A 19,763-nucleotide genomic window follows, 5' to 3' on the forward strand; every position below is an offset into this window, starting at 1 on the left:
GCAGTACCCCTTGTGCCCCAGGAGTGGTCCCCCTTATGCAGACCCCCAGTAGTGCCCCTTATATAGTGCCCCCAGAAGTAGTCCTCTCTATGCAGTGCCAGCTGTAGTGGTCCTCCTTGTGCCCCAGGAGAGGTCCCCCTTATGAAGGACTCCAGTAGTGCCCTCAGCAGTGATCCCCTCTATACAGTGCCCCCAGTAGTTGTTTCCCCTGTTCAGTACCCCTTGTGCCCCAGGAGTGGTCCCCCTTATGCAGTCCCCCAGTAGTGCCCCAAGTAGTAGTCCCCCCTATGCAGTGCCCCTTGTGCCCCAGGAGAGGTCCCCTTTATGCTGGACTCCGGTAGTGCCCCCAGTAGTGATCCCCCCTATGCAGTGCTTCCAGTAGTGGTCCCCCCTGTGCAGTGCCCCTTATATAGTGCCCCCAGTACAGTCCCCCCCATGCAGTGCCCCCAATAGTGGTACCCTTTATGCAGTACCCTTTAAATAGTGGCCCCAGTTGTAGTTCCCCCCTATGCAGTACTCCCAGTATTGCCCTTTATATAGTGCCCCCAATAGTGGACCCCTGTAAGTGTGCCCCCAGTAGTAATGCCCCCTGTAAGTGTGCCCCCAGTGGTAATGCCCCCTGTTAGTGTGCCCCCTGTTAGTGTGCCCCCAGTAGTAATGCCCCGTTAGTGTGCCCCCAGTAGTAATGCCCCCTGTTAGTGTGCCCCTTGTTAGTGTGCCCCCAGTAGTAATGCCCCGTTAGTGTGCCCCCAGTAGTAATGCCCCGTCAGTGTGCCCCCAGTAGTAATGCCCCGTTAGTGTGCCCCCAGTAGTAATGCCCTGTTAGTGTGCCACGCCCACACACACAAAAAGAAAAAAACACAATACTTACCTTTAGCCCTTATCCTGCGTCCGCTGCCGTCCGCCGCTCCTCGGAACTATGGGAGAGATGTCATGACGTCTCTCCCATAGTGCCCGCGGGGGGAGCCGGGCGCAGGAGCTCAGGTGTGAGCTCCGGTATCCGCCGCTCATCGGAACTATGGGAGAGATGTCATGACGTCTCTCCCATAGTGCCCATGGGGGGAAGCCAGAGCTCAAGAATGAGCTCCGGCTGTCTCTGCCGAGGGTGTGGGGGTATGTGGCGGTGACAGGGGGGTGGGGAGAAGATGAGGAGTGTGGCGGCGGCCTTAGAGTGCGGGAAGCACTGTGGCACTGGGGACCGCCGCCCACAGCGCCCTCTGCTGGCTGGTGCTCTACGCAGCTGCATAGTTCACGTAACGGGCAGGCCGGCCCTGCATGCAGGTCAACTTACTCAATATCGAGCAAGTTACTATAAGGACCTGTGATCATTGATTGCGGCTCGCTATAGTCGTCGGTGAGTAGGTGGTGTGCTGGATGATCGATATCGATCATCCAGCACACCAGGGAGGGTGCATGATGATCACTCAGTGATATCGTATCGCTGTCTGATCGATACGTGTGTACGCACCATAAGTCTTTGCCCACTCCAGTTTCATAAGTGTCATATTATCAAGGCGTTGCGCCCACTTCGGAATAGTACAATTAGTTATTTAATTGCTATTCTTATGAAGAATTGTGTGATATATATTGCCATGTCTTGTGACTCCCCCTCTTCTCTTATGTGTCTCCCCTTCTATAATAATTTTAATGCATATACACTACTGTGCAAAAGTTTTAGGCAGGTGTATAAGAAATGCTGCAAAGTAAGAATGCTTTCAAAAATGGAAGTATTAATAGTGTATTTTTTATCAATTAACAAAATGCAAAGTGATTGAACAGAAGAGAAATCTAAATCAAATCAATATTTGGTGTGACCACCCTTTGCCTTCAAAACAGCATAAATTCTTCAATTTTTCTAGGTACACTTGCACACAGTTTTTGAAGGAATTCGGCAGGGGGTTTGTTACACACATATTGGAGAACTAATAACAGATATTTTCTGTGGATGTAGGCTTGCTCAAATCCTTCTGTGTCTTCATGTAATCCCATACAGACTCGACGATGTTGTGATCAGGGATCTCTGGGGGCCAAATCATCACTTCCAGGACTCCTTGTTCTTCTTTACACTGAAGATAGTTCCTAATGACATTGACTGTATGCTTGGGGTCATTGTCCTGTTTCAGAATAAATTTGGAGCCAATCATACACCTCCCTGATGGTATTGCATGATGGACAAGTACTTCTCAGCCTTGAGGACACTATTAATCCTGACCAAATCCAGAACTCCATTTGCTTAATTGCAGCCCCAAACTTGCAAGGAACCTCCACCATGCTTAACTGTTGCCTGCAGCCACTCATTATTGTACCACTCTCCAGCTTTTCCAGAATTGGCAGAAACAATGTGAGACCCAGGTACACCCATCTACTGTTCAGAGAAGTCTGGCCAGAAGTGCTCTTCATGGAAGATTGTGGCCAAAAGCCACACCTTTGACGTGGGAACAAGGTCAAGCAACTCAACTATGCACAGAAACATAGGAACTTAGATGCAGAAAAATGGCAGCTGGAGCTTGGCTGTAACAAAAGGCAGTTTGTTTGCGAAGAGCTGGAGAGCGGTACAATAATGAGTGTCTGCAGGGCATTTGGTCAGGATTAATGGTGTCCTCAATGCCGAGAAATACAGGCATGCACTTATCCATCATGCAATACCATCAGGGAGGTGTCTGATTGGCTCCAAATTTAACCTACAGCAGGACAACAACCCCAAACATACAGCAAAATGTCATTAACTATCTTCAGCATAAAGAAGAACAAGGAGTCCTAGCAGAGGCGGGCTGGGCCGGGGGGCAGGGGGCCATGTGCCCCCCGGGCCGATGCACTATTGAATGATTTGGGCCGGCATCAGTGGCCACATTCACTGTCAGGGAAGCTTGAAAGCACGCAGGCAGGCAGAAGCTGTCGATCACCAAACAGTGCAGGAGGTAGGACCCTGCAGCTGCTTAACCCGGAGATCAGAAGCACAGGAGATTGGACCAATGGGAGACTGTTCTCTCCGAATGTGAGGGAAAACAGACTGCAGGAGTGTAAGGTAAGTGTGTGTGTGGTGTGACAGTATTGCAGAAAGAGTGTCAGTAAGGTAAGTGTGTGTGTGGTGTGACAGTATTGCAGAAAGAGTGTCAGTAAGGTAAGTGTGTGTGTGGTGTGACAGTATTGCAGAAAGAGTGTCAGTAAGGTAAGTGTGTGTGTGGGGTGACAGTATTGCAGAAAGAGTGTCAGTAAAGTCAGTGTGTGTGGTGTGACAGGATTGCCAAAACAGTTTCAGTAAGGTCAGTGTGGTGTGTGTGTGGTGTGACAGGATTGCCAAAACAGTTTCAGAAAGGTCAGTGTGGTGTGTGTGTGGTGTGACAGGACTGCAGATAGAGTGTCAGTAAGGTCAGTGTGGTGTGTGTGTGTGGTGTGACAGGACTGCAGATATAGTGTCAGTAAGGTCAGTGTGGTGTGTGTGTGTGGTGTGACAGGACTGCAGATAGAGTGTCAGTAAGGTCAGTGTGGTGTGTGTGTGGTGTGACAGGACTGCAGAAAGAGTGTCAGTAAGGTAAGTCTGTGTGTGGTGTGACAGTATTGCAGAAAGAGTGTCAGTAAAGTCATTGTGTGTGTGGTGTGACAGGATTGCAAAACGTTTCTGTAAGGTCAGTGTGGTGTGTGGTGTGACAGGACTGCCAAAACAGTTTCAGTAAGGTCAGTGTGTATGTGTGGTGTGACAGGACTGCCAAAACAGTTTCAGTAAGGTCAGTGTGGTGTGACAGGACTGCAGAAAGAGTGTCAGTAAGGTCAGTGTGTATGTGTGGTGTGACAGGACTGCAGAAAGAGTGTCAGTGTGGTGTGTGTGTGGTGTGACAGGACTGCAGAAAGAGTGTCAGTGTGGTGTGTGTGTGGTGTGACAGGACTGCAGAAAGAGTGTCAGTAAGGTAAGTGTGTGTGTGGTGTGACAGGACTGCAGAAAGAGTGTCAGTAAGGTAAGTGTGTGTGTGGTGTGACAGGACTGCCAAAACAGTTTCAGTAAGGTCAGTGTGGTGTGACAGGACTGCAGAAAGAGTGTCAGTAAGGTCAGTGTGTATGTGTGGTGTGACAGGACTGCAGAAAGAGTGTCAGTAAGGTCAGTGTGTGTGTGGTGTGACAGGACTGCAGAAAGAGTGTCAGTAAGGTCAGTGTGTGTGTGTATGTGTGGTGTGACAGGACTGCAGAAAGAGTGTCAGTAAGGTCAGTGTGTATGTGTGGTGTGACAGGACTGCAGAAAGAGTGTCAGTAAGGTCAGTGTGTATGTGTGGTGTGACAGGACTGCCAAAACAGTTTCAGTAAGGTCAGTGTGGTGTGACAGGACTGCAGAAAGAGTGTCAGTGTGGTGTGTGTGTGGTGTGACAGGACTGCAGAAAGAGTGTCAGTAAGGTAAGTGTGTGTGTGGTGTGACAGGACTGCAGAAAGAGTGTCAGTAAGGTCAGTGTGTGTGTGTATGTGTGGTGTGACAGGACTGCAGAAAGAGTGCCAGTAAGGTCAGTGTGTATGTGTGGTGTGACAGGACTGCAGAAAGAGTGTCAGTAAGGTCAGTGTGTATGTGTGGTGTGACAGGACTGCCAAAACAGTTTCAGTAAGGTCAGTGTGGTGTGACATGACTGCAGAAAGAGTGTCAGTAAGGTCAGTGTGGTGTGTGTGGTGTGACAGGACTGCAGAAAGAGTGTCAGTAAAGTCAGTGTGTGTGGTGTGACAGGATTGCCAAAACAGTTTCAGTAAGGTCAGTGTGGTGTGTGTGTGGTGTGACAGGATTGCCAAAACAGTTTCAGTAAGGTCAGTGTGGCGTGTGTGTGGTGTGACAGGACTGCAGATAGAGTGTCAGTAAGGTCAGTGTGGTGTGTGTGTGTGTGGTGTGACAGGACTGCAGATAGAGTGTCAGTAAGGTCAGTGTGGTGTGTGTGTGTGGTGTGACAGGACTGCAGAAAGAGTGTCAGTAAGGTAAGTCTGTGTGTGGTGTGACAGTATTGCAGAAAGAGTGTCAGTAAAGTCATTGTGTGTGTGGTGTGACAGGATTGCAAAACGTTTCTGTAAGGTCAGTGTGGTGTGTGGTGTGACAGGACTGCCAAAACAGTTTCAGTAAGGTCAGTGTGTATGTGTGGTGTGACAGGACTGCAGAAAGAGTGTCAGTAAGGTCAGTGTGTATGTGTGGTGTGACAGGACTGCAGAAAGAGTGTCAGTGTGGTGTGTGTGTGGTGTGACAGGACTGCAGAAAGAGTGTCAGTAAGGTAAGTGTGTGTGTGGTGTGACAGGACTGCAGAAAGAGTGTCAGTAAGGTAAGTGTGTGTGTGGTGTGACAGGACTGCCAAAACAGTTTCAGTAAGGTCAGTGTGGTGTGACAGGACTGCAGAAAGAGTGTCAGTAAGGTCAGTGTGTATGTGTGGTGTGACAGGACTGCAGAAAGAGTGTCAGTAAGGTCAGTGTGTGTGTGTATGTGTGGTGTGACAGGACTGCAGAAAGAGTGTCAGTAAGGTCAGTGTGTATGTGTGGTGTGACAGGACTGCAGAAAGAGTGTCAGTAAGGTCAGTGTGTATGTGTGGTGTGACAGGACTGCCAAAACAGTTTCAGTAAGGTCAGTGTGGTGTGACAGGACTGCAGAAAGAGTGTCAGTAAGGTCAGTGTGTATGTGTGGTGTGACAGGACTGCCAAAACAGTTTCAGTAAGGTCAGTGTGGTGTGACAGGACTGCAGAAAGAGTGTCAGTAAGGTCAGTGTGTATGTGTGGTGTGACAGGACTGCAGAAAGAGTGTCAGTAAGGTCAGTGTGGTGTGTGTGGTGTGACAGGACTGCAGAAAGAGTGTCAGTAAGGTAAGTGTGTGTGTGGTGTGACAGGACTGCAGAAAGAGTGTCAGTAAGGTCAGTGTGTGTGTGTATGTGTGGTGTGACAGGACTGCAGAAAGAGTGTCAGTAAGGTCAGTGTGTATGTGTGGTGTGACAGGACTGCAGAAAGAGTGTCAGTAAGGTCAGTGTGTATGTGTGGTGTGACAGGACTGCCAAAACAGTTTCAGTAAGGTCAGTGTGGTGTGACAGGACTGCAGAAAGAGTGTCAGTAAGGTCAGTGTGTATGTGTGGTGTGACAGGACTGCAGAAAGAGTGTCAGTAAGGTCAGTGTGGTGTGTGTGGTGTGACAGGACTGCAGAAAGAGTGTCAGTAAGGTAAGTGTGTGTGTGGTGTGACAGTATTGCAGAAAGAGTGTCAGTAAAGTCATTGTGTGTGTGGTGTGACAGGATTGCAAAACGTTTCTGTAAGGTCAGTGTGGTGTGACAGGACTGTAGAAAGAGTGTCAGTAAGGTCAGTGTGGTGTGTGTGGTGTGACAGGACTGCAGAAAGAGTTTCAGTAAGGTCAGTGTGTATGTGTGGTGTGACAGGACTGCAGAAAGAGTGTCAGTAAGGTCAGTGTGGTGTGACAGGACTGCAGAAAGAGTGTCAGTAAGGTCAGTGTGTATGTGTGGTGTGACAGGACTGCAGAAAGAGTGTCAGTAAGGTCAGTGTGTATGTGTGGTGTGACAGGACTGCAGAAAGAGTGTCAGTAAGGTCAGTGTGTATGTGTGGTGTGACAGGACTGCAGAAAGAGTGTCAGTAAGGTCAGTGTGTATGTGTGGTGTGACAGGACTGCAGAAAGAGTGTCAGTAAGGTCAGTGTGTATGTGTGGTGTGACAGGACTGCAGAAAGAGTGTCAGTAAGGTCAGTGTGTATGTGTGGTGTGACAGGACTGCAGAAAGAGTGTCAGTAAGGTCAGTGTGTATGTGTGGTGTGACAGGACTGCAGAAAGAGTGTCAGTAAGGTCAGTGTGTATGTGTGGTGTGACAGGACTGCAGATAGAGTGTCAGTAAGGTCAGTGTGTTGTGTGTGTGTATGTGTGGTGTGACAGGACTGCAGAAAGAGTGTCAGTAAGGTCAGTGTGTATGTGTGGTGTGACAGGACTGCAGATAGAGTGTCAGTAAGGTCAGTGTGTTGTGTGTGTGTATGTGTGGTGTGACAGGGCTGCAGAAAGTGTGTCAGTAAGGTCAGTGTGTGTGTGTATGTGTGGTGTGACAGGACTGCAGAAAGAGTGTCAGTAAGGTCAGTGTGGTGTGACAGGACTGCAGAAAGAGTGTCTGTAAGGTAAGTGTGTGTGTGGTGTGACAGGACTGCAGAAAGAGTGTTGGTAAGGTCAGTGTGTGTGTGGTGTGACAGGACTGCAGAAAGAGTGTCAGTAAGGTCAGTGTGTGTGTGTATGTGTGGTGTGACAGGACTGCAGATAGAGTGTCCGTAAGGTCAGTGTGTTGTGTGTGTGTGTGTGTGTGGTGTGACAGGGCTGCAGAAAGAGTGTCAGTAAGGTCAGTGTGTGTGTGTGTGTATGTGTGGTGTGACAGGGCTGCAGAAAGTGTCAGTAAGGTCAGTGTGTGTGTGTGTGGTGTGACAGGGCTGCAGAAAGAGTGTCAGTAAGGTCAGTGTGTGTGTGTGGTGTGACAGGACTGCAGAAAGAGTGTCAGTAAGGTCAGTGTGTGTGACTGGACTGCAGAGAGTGTGTGTGTCAGAGTATGTATGCTGCAGCTACTGTACATGTGACTGTAGACTCTGGTCTTTAAAAGCCTCAGTCTCACAATGAAAGCACCACACATAGGGGTAGATGTATGATAGCGGCACTTAACGTGCTGCTATAACGCTTCCCGCTTTGCCTCTTTACCGAGGCGAAGCAGGAAGCACTACCGATGAGATGTAAGAACATCTCATCGGCCGGAGAGGGGGAGCGTTAACTCCCCCCTCCGGCGCTACCCGCAAGAGACCACAGCGCATCAGCCTAGTGCCGATGCGCTCTGTCTCAGTCCCGGCCGGCTCCACTGAGCATGCGTGGGATCTCACAAGTATCGCGAGATCCCAGCGTGCAGCCGGCAGCCGCCGCAGCAGGGACAGCGCTGTCCCTGCTGTGGGGATAGGACAGCGCTAGGCTGTAGCTGTCGATAACGAGAGCTACAGCGGGACAAACGGTCAGGCGATCTGACCGTTCGTACATGGCCCAGGCTATCGGCGCTGCTATCTTGTAGATAGCAGCGCCGATAATGACAGGGGGGCATAGCGCCTCTGTCATTTACCGCCCCGACCCCCGATCATACATCGTGGATAAGCGGTATCAGCGCACCTAACGTGCGCTTATACCGCTTCTGGGCTTCATACATCTCCCCCATAGCTAGCTAGGAGGACAGATCAAATGCCTTGTGTCTTGTGAACTATTTTTTTTATGTATTACAGTGTATAGTATACTGAGGCATCATTAGCGTGTGCATCCATGCTCCAAATGTGGAGGGGAGGAACCAGTGTGGGTGCCCGAGAAAGTAGTCTGGGAGGAAAAAAACATACTCCCCTGAGTCCCCTCCTAGCGCAGTTGATAAGGCAGGCTGGAGGCAACTTGGCATAACATGTAGTACCGCTGCACACTTTACTCGGGAATTGTACCTTTCTTCAAATTTCCCTTGCCTCCACTTCCCTGTGTCCCCACCTCCAGCTTCTGTATGGCTGGAGTGTGGGTGCAGATAGCCAGCTTCTGCAGCCAGCAGCAGTGCAACCTATTCTGAAAGCAGCAGAGCAATTGTTAGATGCCAGCGCCTGGTGGTGCCTGTATTGTGTAAAGGTTTCCTGAGTTCAGCTACGCTGTTCTGGGTATGTCCAACTCTGCACCACACCACTGTGGGGGACCTTCCCCTCCATACAACATGTCCCACCTGTAGTCCCGCATATCCTAATGTGTTGAATAACATAATATTTATGCAGTAGATAGTGTAGGCTATTACTATGTAGGTTCCTGATAGGCCCAAATTGTGGGTGTACAGTATCTGGCACTATCAGCTCTCCAATCACCAGTGCATCGCTTAGTCTGGGGATGAAGTTTGGACTGACAGCATGACAGTGAGTGTAGCAGTGGGTAGGGGGTGGATGAAGTCACTGTGTGGATGGGGGGGGCGACAGATAGCACTGCATCTGGGCACTGAGGGTGGTAGGCTGCTCATGGGCCAGTGTTGTGTGCTTGCCCCCCAGGCTAAAAGTTGCCAGCCAGCCCCTGAGTCCTAGTAGTGATGATATGGCCCCCACAGAGCCCTGATTTCAACATCATCGAGTCTGTTTGGGATTACATGAACAAAAGTATTTGAGCAAGCCTAAATCCACAGAAGACCTGTGGTTAGTTCTCCAGGATGTTTGGAACAACCTCCCTGCCGACCTCAAAAACTGTGTGCAAGTGTACCTAGAAGAATTGATGCTATTTTGAAGACAAAGGGTGGTCACACCAAATATTAATTTGATTTAGATTTCTCTTCTGCTCATTCACTACTATTTTTTAAAGCATTCTTACTTTGCAGCATTTTTTTCTACACCTGCCTAAAACTATTGCACAGTACTGTATGTCTAGATATTAATATGTTTCTTGTACTTTTCTTGTATATTGTATGCACTTTGCCAACAGTTGTTTGTTGCAAAAAATGGTTTCGTCGTTAGTGCACTTGATTACTTTCTTGTAATATGATCATATATAAGGCCATAAGCTTGGTCCAGATCTCTTATTGGATTTTCTACTTTTTGTACAGATAACATTGATCTACTTCATGTGCTATTTTTATTTGTCATTTGTATTGATAGTCTACTATTTGTCTATAAACAACAATAAAAAGTGTTAAAAATAAAAAAAGGCAAAACAAGATTGGTCTTGCTTTTAAATGATTGTCCCTTAAAACGGGATGCAGTGATATTGCCGGCAGGCGGAATGCCGGTCGTCGATATACTGACACCGGAATCCTGCCGCCCGGCATAATGCAGATGCCGATATCCCGAATAAGATCAGGATACCGGTGTCGGCATCCCAAACTGCCGGAATCCCGAATGTCCATGTCCAGGCAAGTATTCTCATGTGCCCAGGAAAGGGGGGGTTAGGTTTAGGCACCCCTGGGGGGGGGAAAATCGGGTTAGGCAACCACTTGGGAGTGTTAGGGTTAGGCTGCGGTGAGGGGGGTTAGTTTTAGGCAACCCCCTGGGGGTTGTTAGGGTTAGGCACCCCCATGGGTTGGTTAGGGTTTGGCACAACTAAGGGAGCGTTAGGGTTAAGTGGGGGGTAGAGGGGAGGGTTAGGGTACTTACCTTATTTCATTGGGATCTCCTCCTGTCGAGCTTCCGCAGTCGAAATTTGATCCATTCCCTTTAAAACATCGGCAGACTTGCCAGTAATTTGCCAACGCGCAGGCTATGACATTTACCCTTTAGAATCTGACTTGTTGCTGTGGAATATAGTGTTCTCCAATGCTCCACAGTGTTCTCCCATGACATAATTCATTTTTCCTACAAATCTTGATTATTTATCATGGAAGAGTAGGTGACATTTTCATAACTCCCAGACTTCCACTTTTCATTGAGGAATAAAAATACAGTGCTGAGTGAAAGGAAGCAAAGTACACACTAAATAAGCAGAACACATAAGAAATACAGTACAAACTGGAGAATATCGCCACTGTTAAATTATATTCAGGAAATGTTTGAAATATTTATAGCATTATGCCCTAGCAACCACTATATATTAATTTTGGAGTCATTGGGTGGAAGAAGCCAGAGGAGGTGGGACGGGTAGAAAGAGGAGAGCAATCTGAAAGAGGAATGCCCATATAACAGCTATTAATCATACGATAAAACAATAATCCCTATAGATTGTAAACTTGCAAGCAGGGCCCTCTTACCTCTATGTCTGTCTGTTATTACCCTGTTTTGTTCTATCAATGTTTCCAATTGTAAAGCGCAATGGAATATGCTGCGCTATATAAGAAACTGTTAATAAATAAAATAAATAAAATACTGGACTTCATGAAAAGTAGAGGAAGTGAATGATAGAAGAGGAGAAGGAAAAGGGGAAAGGCGATATATGAACCCAAGATCAGAAAGCTGGTAGACAAAAAGAAACTAAATTCTTAACCGATCCTACATACTGTAACATGGGAGATAGAAAAAGCTTCCATGTCAATGATAAAAATGTAGTCAGAAAAAAAAGTCAATAAAGCATAATTAGTGTAAGTAACATAAGAAAGAAAACACTATAAATGTATCTGACCAAGCGAAAGAACCATATAGAACAAAGAACCAAAGCCTGGCTTCGGAGTAGGTGGAATGGTGTCATGAGTGTACAGCTCAGGAGTCCAAGCTCCATCTTATGTAGCAGGAAGCATAGCTGGTGGTTATGCAGGAGAACTGCATGCAGCGAGCAGTGTAAGGAAGGAACAGATAGTGTTTAGTGCTGGCGTTGTAGGAACCAGATGAGATCAATTGGTCCAAGACAGATACGTCCAATGAGTTCCTGTTCAAACTCCTTTGCGGGTGTCTCATGCAAAGATGCAGTTTCATGCACATTATTAGGAAAAAGAGTAATCCCAATCTCAGATAGTTGTAGTTGATGTCCGGAGATCAGCCGAGACACGTCTGATAATTCTGATAATATTTGAGATACCTCTGCAAAATTTTGTGTCTCCTAGCGCTAACCATGTCTAATCACGAGTATTTGTCAGCAATTATAACCGGATTGTTTTGGGCCGTGGGATACAGTTAATTATATATGTCTTGAGAACCTGTGGGTGAATACCTGTATTGTAAGAATCCTTGGAGAGATACAATATAACTTAGCATTGTTACAATAATGTAAGACTAGGAGAATTGCAATGTGTCTGAAAGTTATTGCAGTGATGAGAGAGTAGAACATTATAGATTCAAATTAGAATATGCATTTTATTTTGTTTAAAACCTCAATCTATGTTTCGCAAATGCATAAGCCGGCTTAATAAATTAAATGCACTGAAAACATAGAGCACATACAGATAACATTATAGGTACGAAGACATATGTGTAGAGTGAGGGGACGGAATGGGATAGGGGGGAAGGTTTTGGGATCTAAGGGGGGTCAAAAAAAGGACGTAGCAACACTTACACTTATATGCATAGTTTTAACCAATTTTGCTTAAAAATGAACATTCCCTATTAGTTTTCAATAATATACAGAAAACTCCTCTAATGTATGATATACAACTCTCCATATCATGCTAGAAAAAAAACTTGCACCGGTGCCATAACTAGCCGGCACTGAGCCCTGTGCCGGCCATGCCCCCTGACCGGATGATGACATGACATCACAATGAGGGGGTGGTCCGGGTCTTTGCATTTCTGGCATTGCAGCAACGAGCCTGGCAAAATGGTACCACTATAGGCACCCTGCCAGCCAGAAGCAAGGTCCGTGGAGCAGCGACGGTGCCGCCAACAGAGCCCTGTGCCCTTTGTGACTGCACCGCTTGCACACCCCAGTTACGGCCCTGTAATGCATACAAAAACATAAATAATACACAAGCATTGAACAAAGGCACCTATCAGTGTTAGCAAGGCATTCGCAATCACCAAATAACAAATGGTTCCCTAATGCTGGCGACCATCATCTATTTGCACCTACCCTAAAGCAAGCACAAATAATACGGCTTTGACCAGCGCCGTAACAGGGCTAAGATTCACCCTGTGACAGCCCGTTCCTTGAGCGCACAACGTCACGTCATTATGTCGTGCAGAGGGGGTGTGGCCAACAGCAATGAGGAAGTGCAGCGCTGAACAGAACGTCCTGAGGACACTCAATTTGTCTGCACAGACTGCAGGGTGTCCAACTGGAACATCTACATATGTGTCCTCACTTGTCTTTCCTGCAGTCGCGCCAATCAGCCAATCTCGACCCGCCTGGTCCTGTGAGACTCTGTTAGTTCAAGGCATATTTTTTGCGTCTTTGTTTACCGAAAAAGCGTCTAAGTTGCAATGCGATGTGACTAGGATGCACAAGGAGACTGTGCTGATTAATTTGATATATGGGGCCCTCTAACCCTCTTGTGCTTCTCCCTACTTTAGTTTCATCTACTTCTTACTCACCACTAGGGCACCTAACACTTGGTTGCTTATGCTCTGTTGCTTATCTGGGTGTTATGGTCGCTAATGTAGCAATATATATTATCCATGTCCATGTCCCGGTCCTGTATTGTATTGTTCTTTGAGTCGCTTATCTACAACTTGTTTATGTACTGTGTAAGGCTCTGCGGAACACTTGTGGCACCATATAAATAAATGATAATAATAATAATATATGACATTTGTAAATCTGTGTGCGAGTCATTCTATCAGCATGTGAAGTGGTAGAAGCAGTGGCCGCAGCTTTTTTCCACGTCAAGTTCCATTTACAGTCTCAGTCGCTCACAGATATACAAGTGTCGCATATCTAATCAATCAGCATAGGCTCCTGGTGCGTCCTAGTCGCATTGCACCTGAAGCTGGGTATACTTCTGTAAAGGACACTCTGGTGGTACTGCAGTAGCGGTCCTGGTTCCAGGCACCCTGCTAGCCAGAAGGGCCGTGGGGCGGTGACGGAGCTGCCCACAAAGTCCTGCACTCTGTGAGGCGGCACAGGTTGTACACTCCTAGTTACGGCCCTGTCTGTGACAGGCAAATATCTTTACTGCCCTCTGCCTTTGTTGACCGCCCCTTCCCTCTCCAGAAGCATGTTAGATTCAGGCAAACTTGTACAGCTTGTTTTCTGGGCCTGTGCTTCTTACACTATGCAATCTGCCATAGGCTCACTCTGCACAGCTTCTAAATGTGTAAATAATATAACATCTGAAGCTCTATCAAAACATGGGGACTGTTACATATATATTTAGTTTACTTTCCACACTTTGGGATATCAAGCCAAATTTTTATATTTTTAGCCTAAGTGTGATAAGATAACTTTAAATTGGGTTAATCTATTCAAAAGTTGCTATGACTGCAAAATACTTTCTCTAATCTACAAAACAAGTGAGAATGTTTTCAGTTCACTCAGAACATTGGACAGCACAAATCAATTAAGAGCCCATTCTGTATGATTCTGAAGGGTGTAAATGAAACAATATCAGTTAATTCCCTTAATCCCTCAAGCATAGGGTTCAATCCAATTAGCCGCGAAGGGTGCGAGTTGCCGTTGCTACGGTGTTAAACACTGGCAACTGCACCGCATCTCGCAACCCTCGCGGCCGTCTCTGAGCCCGAATTGGCCCAATTTTGCCTGGAGCCTTATGGGGCTGCGAGCACTTTTATGCTGCCATAAAGTGCGGCTGTTGCCGCAATGACTGACTTGCACCCACGAGATCATCGCGGCTAATTGAATTGACCCAATAGATGTAAAGAGGTATATTATTAGTTTCTTTTTTTATTTATGAAGAAAAATAAAAACATGATTATCTCTAGCTGTGCCTTTTCTTGGACAGAGCTGATCTGTCATTTACTATGTATAGCCAGCTACATGAATCAGGAGATTACTAAAGTCACTTACACCACATAAAGGGCTCAATCCTATTAGGTGCGAATTGCAAGTAGTGAGTTTGTTACTTGAAACTCGCACACATCGCAGCGAAGCGCGCTCCAGAGAATTCTCCAAACCAATTAAAAATACCTATCTGCACTACTCGCAGCGGAGGGGTGCGAATTGACTGCCAAATGAGATTTCCAAGAAATGCTTGAAAATGTGGGGAGACCATGCTGAACCCTCCAAAATGGATAATTTCGTTAGCAGGACCGCACAGAAGGCTGTTTGTGGTCATTAGGAAGGTACTGTAGGTTATGAAATGGTGTCAAATGGCTGATTTGTGGGGGGGGGGGTTAAATGCAAGAAAATGATAAACAACAAACTTTTGTTGTTTAATCTCAAACGAATTAAACGAAAAAGCAAAAAAAAGTAGGAAAAAAAGGTGATTTTGGGGTACTTTGAGGGCACCTTGAAAAATACAAAAAAAGTATAAAAACAATTATTTGTGGTGCCTAAACTAACGAAAATGTTGATTTTGGGGTAATTTGAGGAAATATTTTTTTTACCCCAAAAAATGACATGTATGGGACTAATTTAGCTAATTTGAAACTTCCAATTGCCTAATTGGTCATTAGGGGGGTGTAAAATGGGTTTAGCACAGTGTCCCGACATTTCCATCTCTCCACCTCAGGGAGGTGCGAGTGGAAAGTTGCGGTCGGTCTGACTGATTCAGTGTGAGTTGCTAATTGAATTGCAAAATGAATTTGCTATGCAAAGTCGAAGTGAAAATAGCTACTCGCACCTCGCTATTCGCACCTAATAGGATTGACCCCATAGAATCCACATTTATTTATTTATTATTATTATTATTATTATTATTATTATTATGTGAACCCTGTGCACTAAACATATACCCCAATGAGTAAGTAATGTGCCCCAAGGTCTCCACCATTCACCAAAGAGCATGTCTGTAAAACAATGCAGACATTAGGTTAATTACATAAATTGGCTTTCCAGATGAGATTCTAAAACAGCCTAGCGGGAGCACTATATACAAGTCTAATACACCCATACCTCCCAACTGTCATGATCTTGGCGGGACAATCCCTATTTGAATGCTATTTCCCGCTGTCACAATCTGAAATACATAGTCCCATTTGCCCGGCAGTTGGGCGGCATGACCCAATCATGCTGCTCTGCATATCAGACCAGCTGTTAATGGCTGCCGTAGGCATGTGCCAGTGGTGTCTGCAGCAATATAAAGGTGATTGCAAAAAAAGGAGGGGGCGAATAGACAGCCTACCCCTGTTCAGCACTTGGAATGCATCCATGCCCCCACAGTAATGCAGACACGCTCCATTAATGTTATGGCATGCACCCCCTCCCCCCTGTTCCATTTTGGATTGCCAATAGTTTGGGAGGTATAACCACACCCCTTAGAGGTGTCTGATTATGACTTCCACTTAGGGCTAAATATATCATGCCACTCTTTTCACCCACTGGATTTAAAAACAAGTACATTCAATACAAAACCAGGTGTGTTTTATATTTACTATAACTGTCCATTTAAATCCAAAGGCTAAAACCAACAAAGACACATCAGTTTTGAAATATGCTACACAGTAAATGTAGCCCTTATTCTTTTAGGATGTGTATCTTTGCACTTCCCATAGATCAGGTGTCATTTTCTGTATTGATAACTAAGGTGATGGTATCTTCGTGATCGATAAACAAATTCAGTACAATAGATTTTAACGAATGTGCAACTTAAAATACAACTGTAGAACTAAAGTGTGTAGACACATTTTTGCAAGTAAGCAACAGAAACATTTTGAACTCTAAATCAAGCACTTAGGGGTATATTTACTAAAGTTCTATTTTTAATCAATTTTGATCGATTTAAAAATCAATCAAAATCGATCAACATCGATGTTGTGTTACTGGGGCTAAATCACACATTTACTAACAGACAACATTGAAGTATTAGTAAATGTGTGATTTAGCCTCAGAAACACAACATTGTTGTTGAATTGATCAAAATCGATTTAAATCGACCTTTATCAAATATAGCCTATAGTATCTAAATAGTTGCTATGTGCAACACCTCTTTTTTTTGCACTAGTTTTTTTTTCTTTATTTTACCCGAATGAGGAGGTTTCTGAACACAGACATGAATTTATATGTATTTTCATTTTACTTGTCAATTATATTATTGTAAGCCTACGTGATAGTTCAGAATTTTATAGTATTACTTTGACATTTCATGTTAATCATGCCTAATTCTGAACCACATCTTATTTTTGCTACAGAGCTCTCTGATGTGTAATCCAGTTTAATCTATATTCTTGGCATCTAAACTAAGATTATTTTATATGAACAGACACTTTAATGTGATGAACTGCAGTTTTTATGATTAAATTGATGTTCATGCATCATTATGAATCTCAAAAGAAAAGAACAATGAAAAGAACTATTACATACTAATGTAAGAGAAAGACTTAGGGCCTGATTCAGACCCACTCGCGAGCGGCTGTCCGCTCGCAAGTGGGTCGATGTTATGCACTGAGCATGCGCACGACGGAGGGAGCTCCGTCGTGCGCATGCGCTAGACGCGACGAGCGAAGGAAAGTCCTTCGCTCGTTGTGTCCGATCAAAGGGGGCGTGCTGTCAATGTTGATTGACAGCACGCCCCCTTTGGTGGGCGTGCCTCCCTGACGGGGGCGTTCCCACGGGAACGCCTCCCGTCAGAAGCCGGCCCACTGACATCACTAGTGATGTCAGTGGGAGTGATTTTGGCTCTGATAGAGCCAAAATCACTCCGGAGCTTGCGGTTGAAAACCTCAACCGCAGGCTCCGGCTCGCAAATTCGATGGTCGCGATGGTCTCGACCATCGCGGCCATCACAAAGCACGCTCGTATAGCCTGTGGGTGGTGACCCACAGCTATACGAGCGTCCAGGAGGACGCTCCATGAAAATGGAGCCCGGCCCTCATTCAGAGCGTGCGCTCTGCTCAGAGCGTACGGCTCTGAATGAGGGCCTTAATTTATCTAATCTGGTCATTGGGAGAGCTATAGTAATGTTATGGAAATTATTGAAGGTTCATCTGTATTACACTAATATATAAAAAATAACATGAAAATCAAAAGTTTTATGTCAGAAGTAAACATTGCTGATGCTTTACCATATAAGAACTTTTAGACAAAATTTCCAATGTTATGGGGTAAATTTACTAAAGTGAGAGTTTTTAGAAGTGAGTTTTAGAAGAGATGTTGCCCATAGCAGCCAATCAGATTCTAGCTACTATCTTCTAGAAAGTGCTAGTTTAAAGTTAAGAAGAATCTGATTGGTTGCCATGGGCAACATCTCTTCTAAAACTCACTTCTAAAAACTCACACTTTAGTAAATTTACCCCTTACACTTGATACTCATTACCTAAAGGTGAGTAAATCTTAAATATAACACTAGTTCTTAAGGTGCAAAAAGATGTACCTGGAAATGTCTGTTTCTTTTGAGATGTCACCCTGTATGTCTACTTTGCTTCAATAAAATAATGAGCATGTTTTGATTCAAGAATCTATTAGCATGTAACATGTTTTTTTACTGAATGTACGTATTGCATTTGGGTTTGAAGAGGTGCACTGCTCATCCTCAAGGCAGGTTTTGACTGGGAGATTCTACACCCACACTTTCTCTCTTTGGATCAATAAACCAACAGACATATTGACAGTATTGCAATGTAGTATTTTTAAAGACCTAGAACAAATCTGTGTATACAATATCCTTCAGAGATGTAATTGATACAATGCTGTAGCAATAGTAACAATATCTGTACCTGGTCAAGAAGATCCTCTACTTTCTTTTGCCAGCTATCCTTTGCTGTGTTCATTTCCCGTTCCTTGAGCTGAAGGAGCTGAGCCAGGGCAAACTTCTTGTCCTCCTCATATTGTCTCCTCAACTCTTCTCGTAACTTGCTACATTCTTGCCTACATTGTGCAATAAAATAATAAAAACATCTGGTAATAATAAAAACATCTCATTGGTCAATTGATTTTTTTATTCCTGAGAATCTTAGATAAGCTTGAATATATTTACTTTATGTATGGGCAACCTCTGTCCTTCATGTGAAGGAGGGAGGGGGTTGCCCATAAAGGTTGGAGGGGATCTGGTCAAAGAGTAGGAGGAGGATGGGGGGGGTGCAAAAAAATAGGATTTTTACAGGGGAGGGTGGTGTTTTATAAAACAAGGATTTTTTTTTACTATTAAGGGGTTGTGAGGGAGTAGTGTTATTAGGATTTATGACCACCAGGGGGTCAATTGGCAATGCAGAAGTTATTTTATAATGGGGGCCTATGGACACGTGGGGATGAGGGAGGAAAAACACCCCCTAGATATATATCTTTAAATAAAATATTTACATATATTATTAAAAATACTTTTAAAACTTTATTAAATAAAAAAAACCTGACATTCCTGAGCGGTTTTGTAGAAAAAAAATTGTCAGTTAAGTGGTACATTTTTATAAATTCCCATATCATCCCACATGTCCAAAATTGGATTGCACCTTATAGGAGAATACAAAGGAAACATCATTATGGTACACACATAAGAAATATTTACCTTTATTATATTATTCTTCCTTTTACTTTTAATGCACTATGGGACTGATTCAGCAATGCACGCTAGTGCACTGCTACTCGTAGATTCCCAATTACCAGAAAAATCTGTGCATGCACAGAACCCGATCTGCGCATGTGCAGAATGGATCTGTGATCCCGCACGCAGTCTGGCAGAAAACTGTCAGTAAATGATAGTCCGTTGACATTTCTGGGCGGGGAGGGAGCAGCAACTGCCTCATTTTCCCAAAACAGAGGTGTGTTGCCGCCGTTGGGGGGAAGTGAAGAGGTAAGGATCTGCTGATAGAGATTTCTGGGCCTCTTTTGTGCATCTGCGGTGGCTGGCTTGCGTGACCCTATGGGTCACTTAGTTAGCCGATGGGATCGCAAATGATCCGATGCTGCGTATATCAGGAGCAGACTTACAGAACAGAAATTAGTATAGCTTCCCAAATCACTTGAGTTTCAGAAATCACTGCAGAACAAAGGGGGTGATTCCGCTACGGACGGATATGCTATTGCAGCTGCTAACATGTAAGCATCGGCGATAATTGTAATATGGTAATTCACCAGGAGGCGTCAGGCCTCCAGCATGCATTACTGATCCAGCTGCATCCAAGAATGCAGCATCAGATCATATGCGATCCCTTCGGCTGGTTGAGTGACCATGGGGTCACGCAAGCCAGCCGCCGCAGATGAGTAAAAGAGGCCAGGAAATCTCCATCAGCCGACGGAGCTCCTGGCCTCTCCACTCCCCCCCAACAGTGATGACACTCATTCATTTTGGAAATCGGAGGCCGTCGCCTCCCCCTACCCACCCAGAAACAGCAGCAGAC

General features: G+C 45.2%; 1 protein-coding gene across 6 annotated transcripts in view; it reads right to left on the reverse strand.

Moving 5' to 3' along the window:
* FAM184A (family with sequence similarity 184 member A) overlaps positions 1-19,763 on the reverse strand; it is a 350,858-nt gene that overhangs the window by 53,157 nt on the left and 277,938 nt on the right. For all 6 annotated transcript variants that reach the window (XM_088480987.1, XM_088480985.1, XM_088480982.1 and 3 more), the window contains exon 9: positions 18,147-18,297. In XM_088480987.1, coding sequence (XP_088337113.1) covers positions 18,147-18,297 — 151 coding nt within the window. The remainder of the gene's footprint in view (positions 1-18,146; positions 18,298-19,763) is intronic.

This window comes from Taudactylus pleione, unplaced genomic scaffold, assembly GCF_031769625.1.
Source record: "Taudactylus pleione unplaced genomic scaffold, aTauple2 ptg000259l, whole genome shotgun sequence".
Classification (NCBI taxonomy): domain Eukaryota; kingdom Metazoa; phylum Chordata; class Amphibia; order Anura; family Myobatrachidae; genus Taudactylus; species Taudactylus pleione.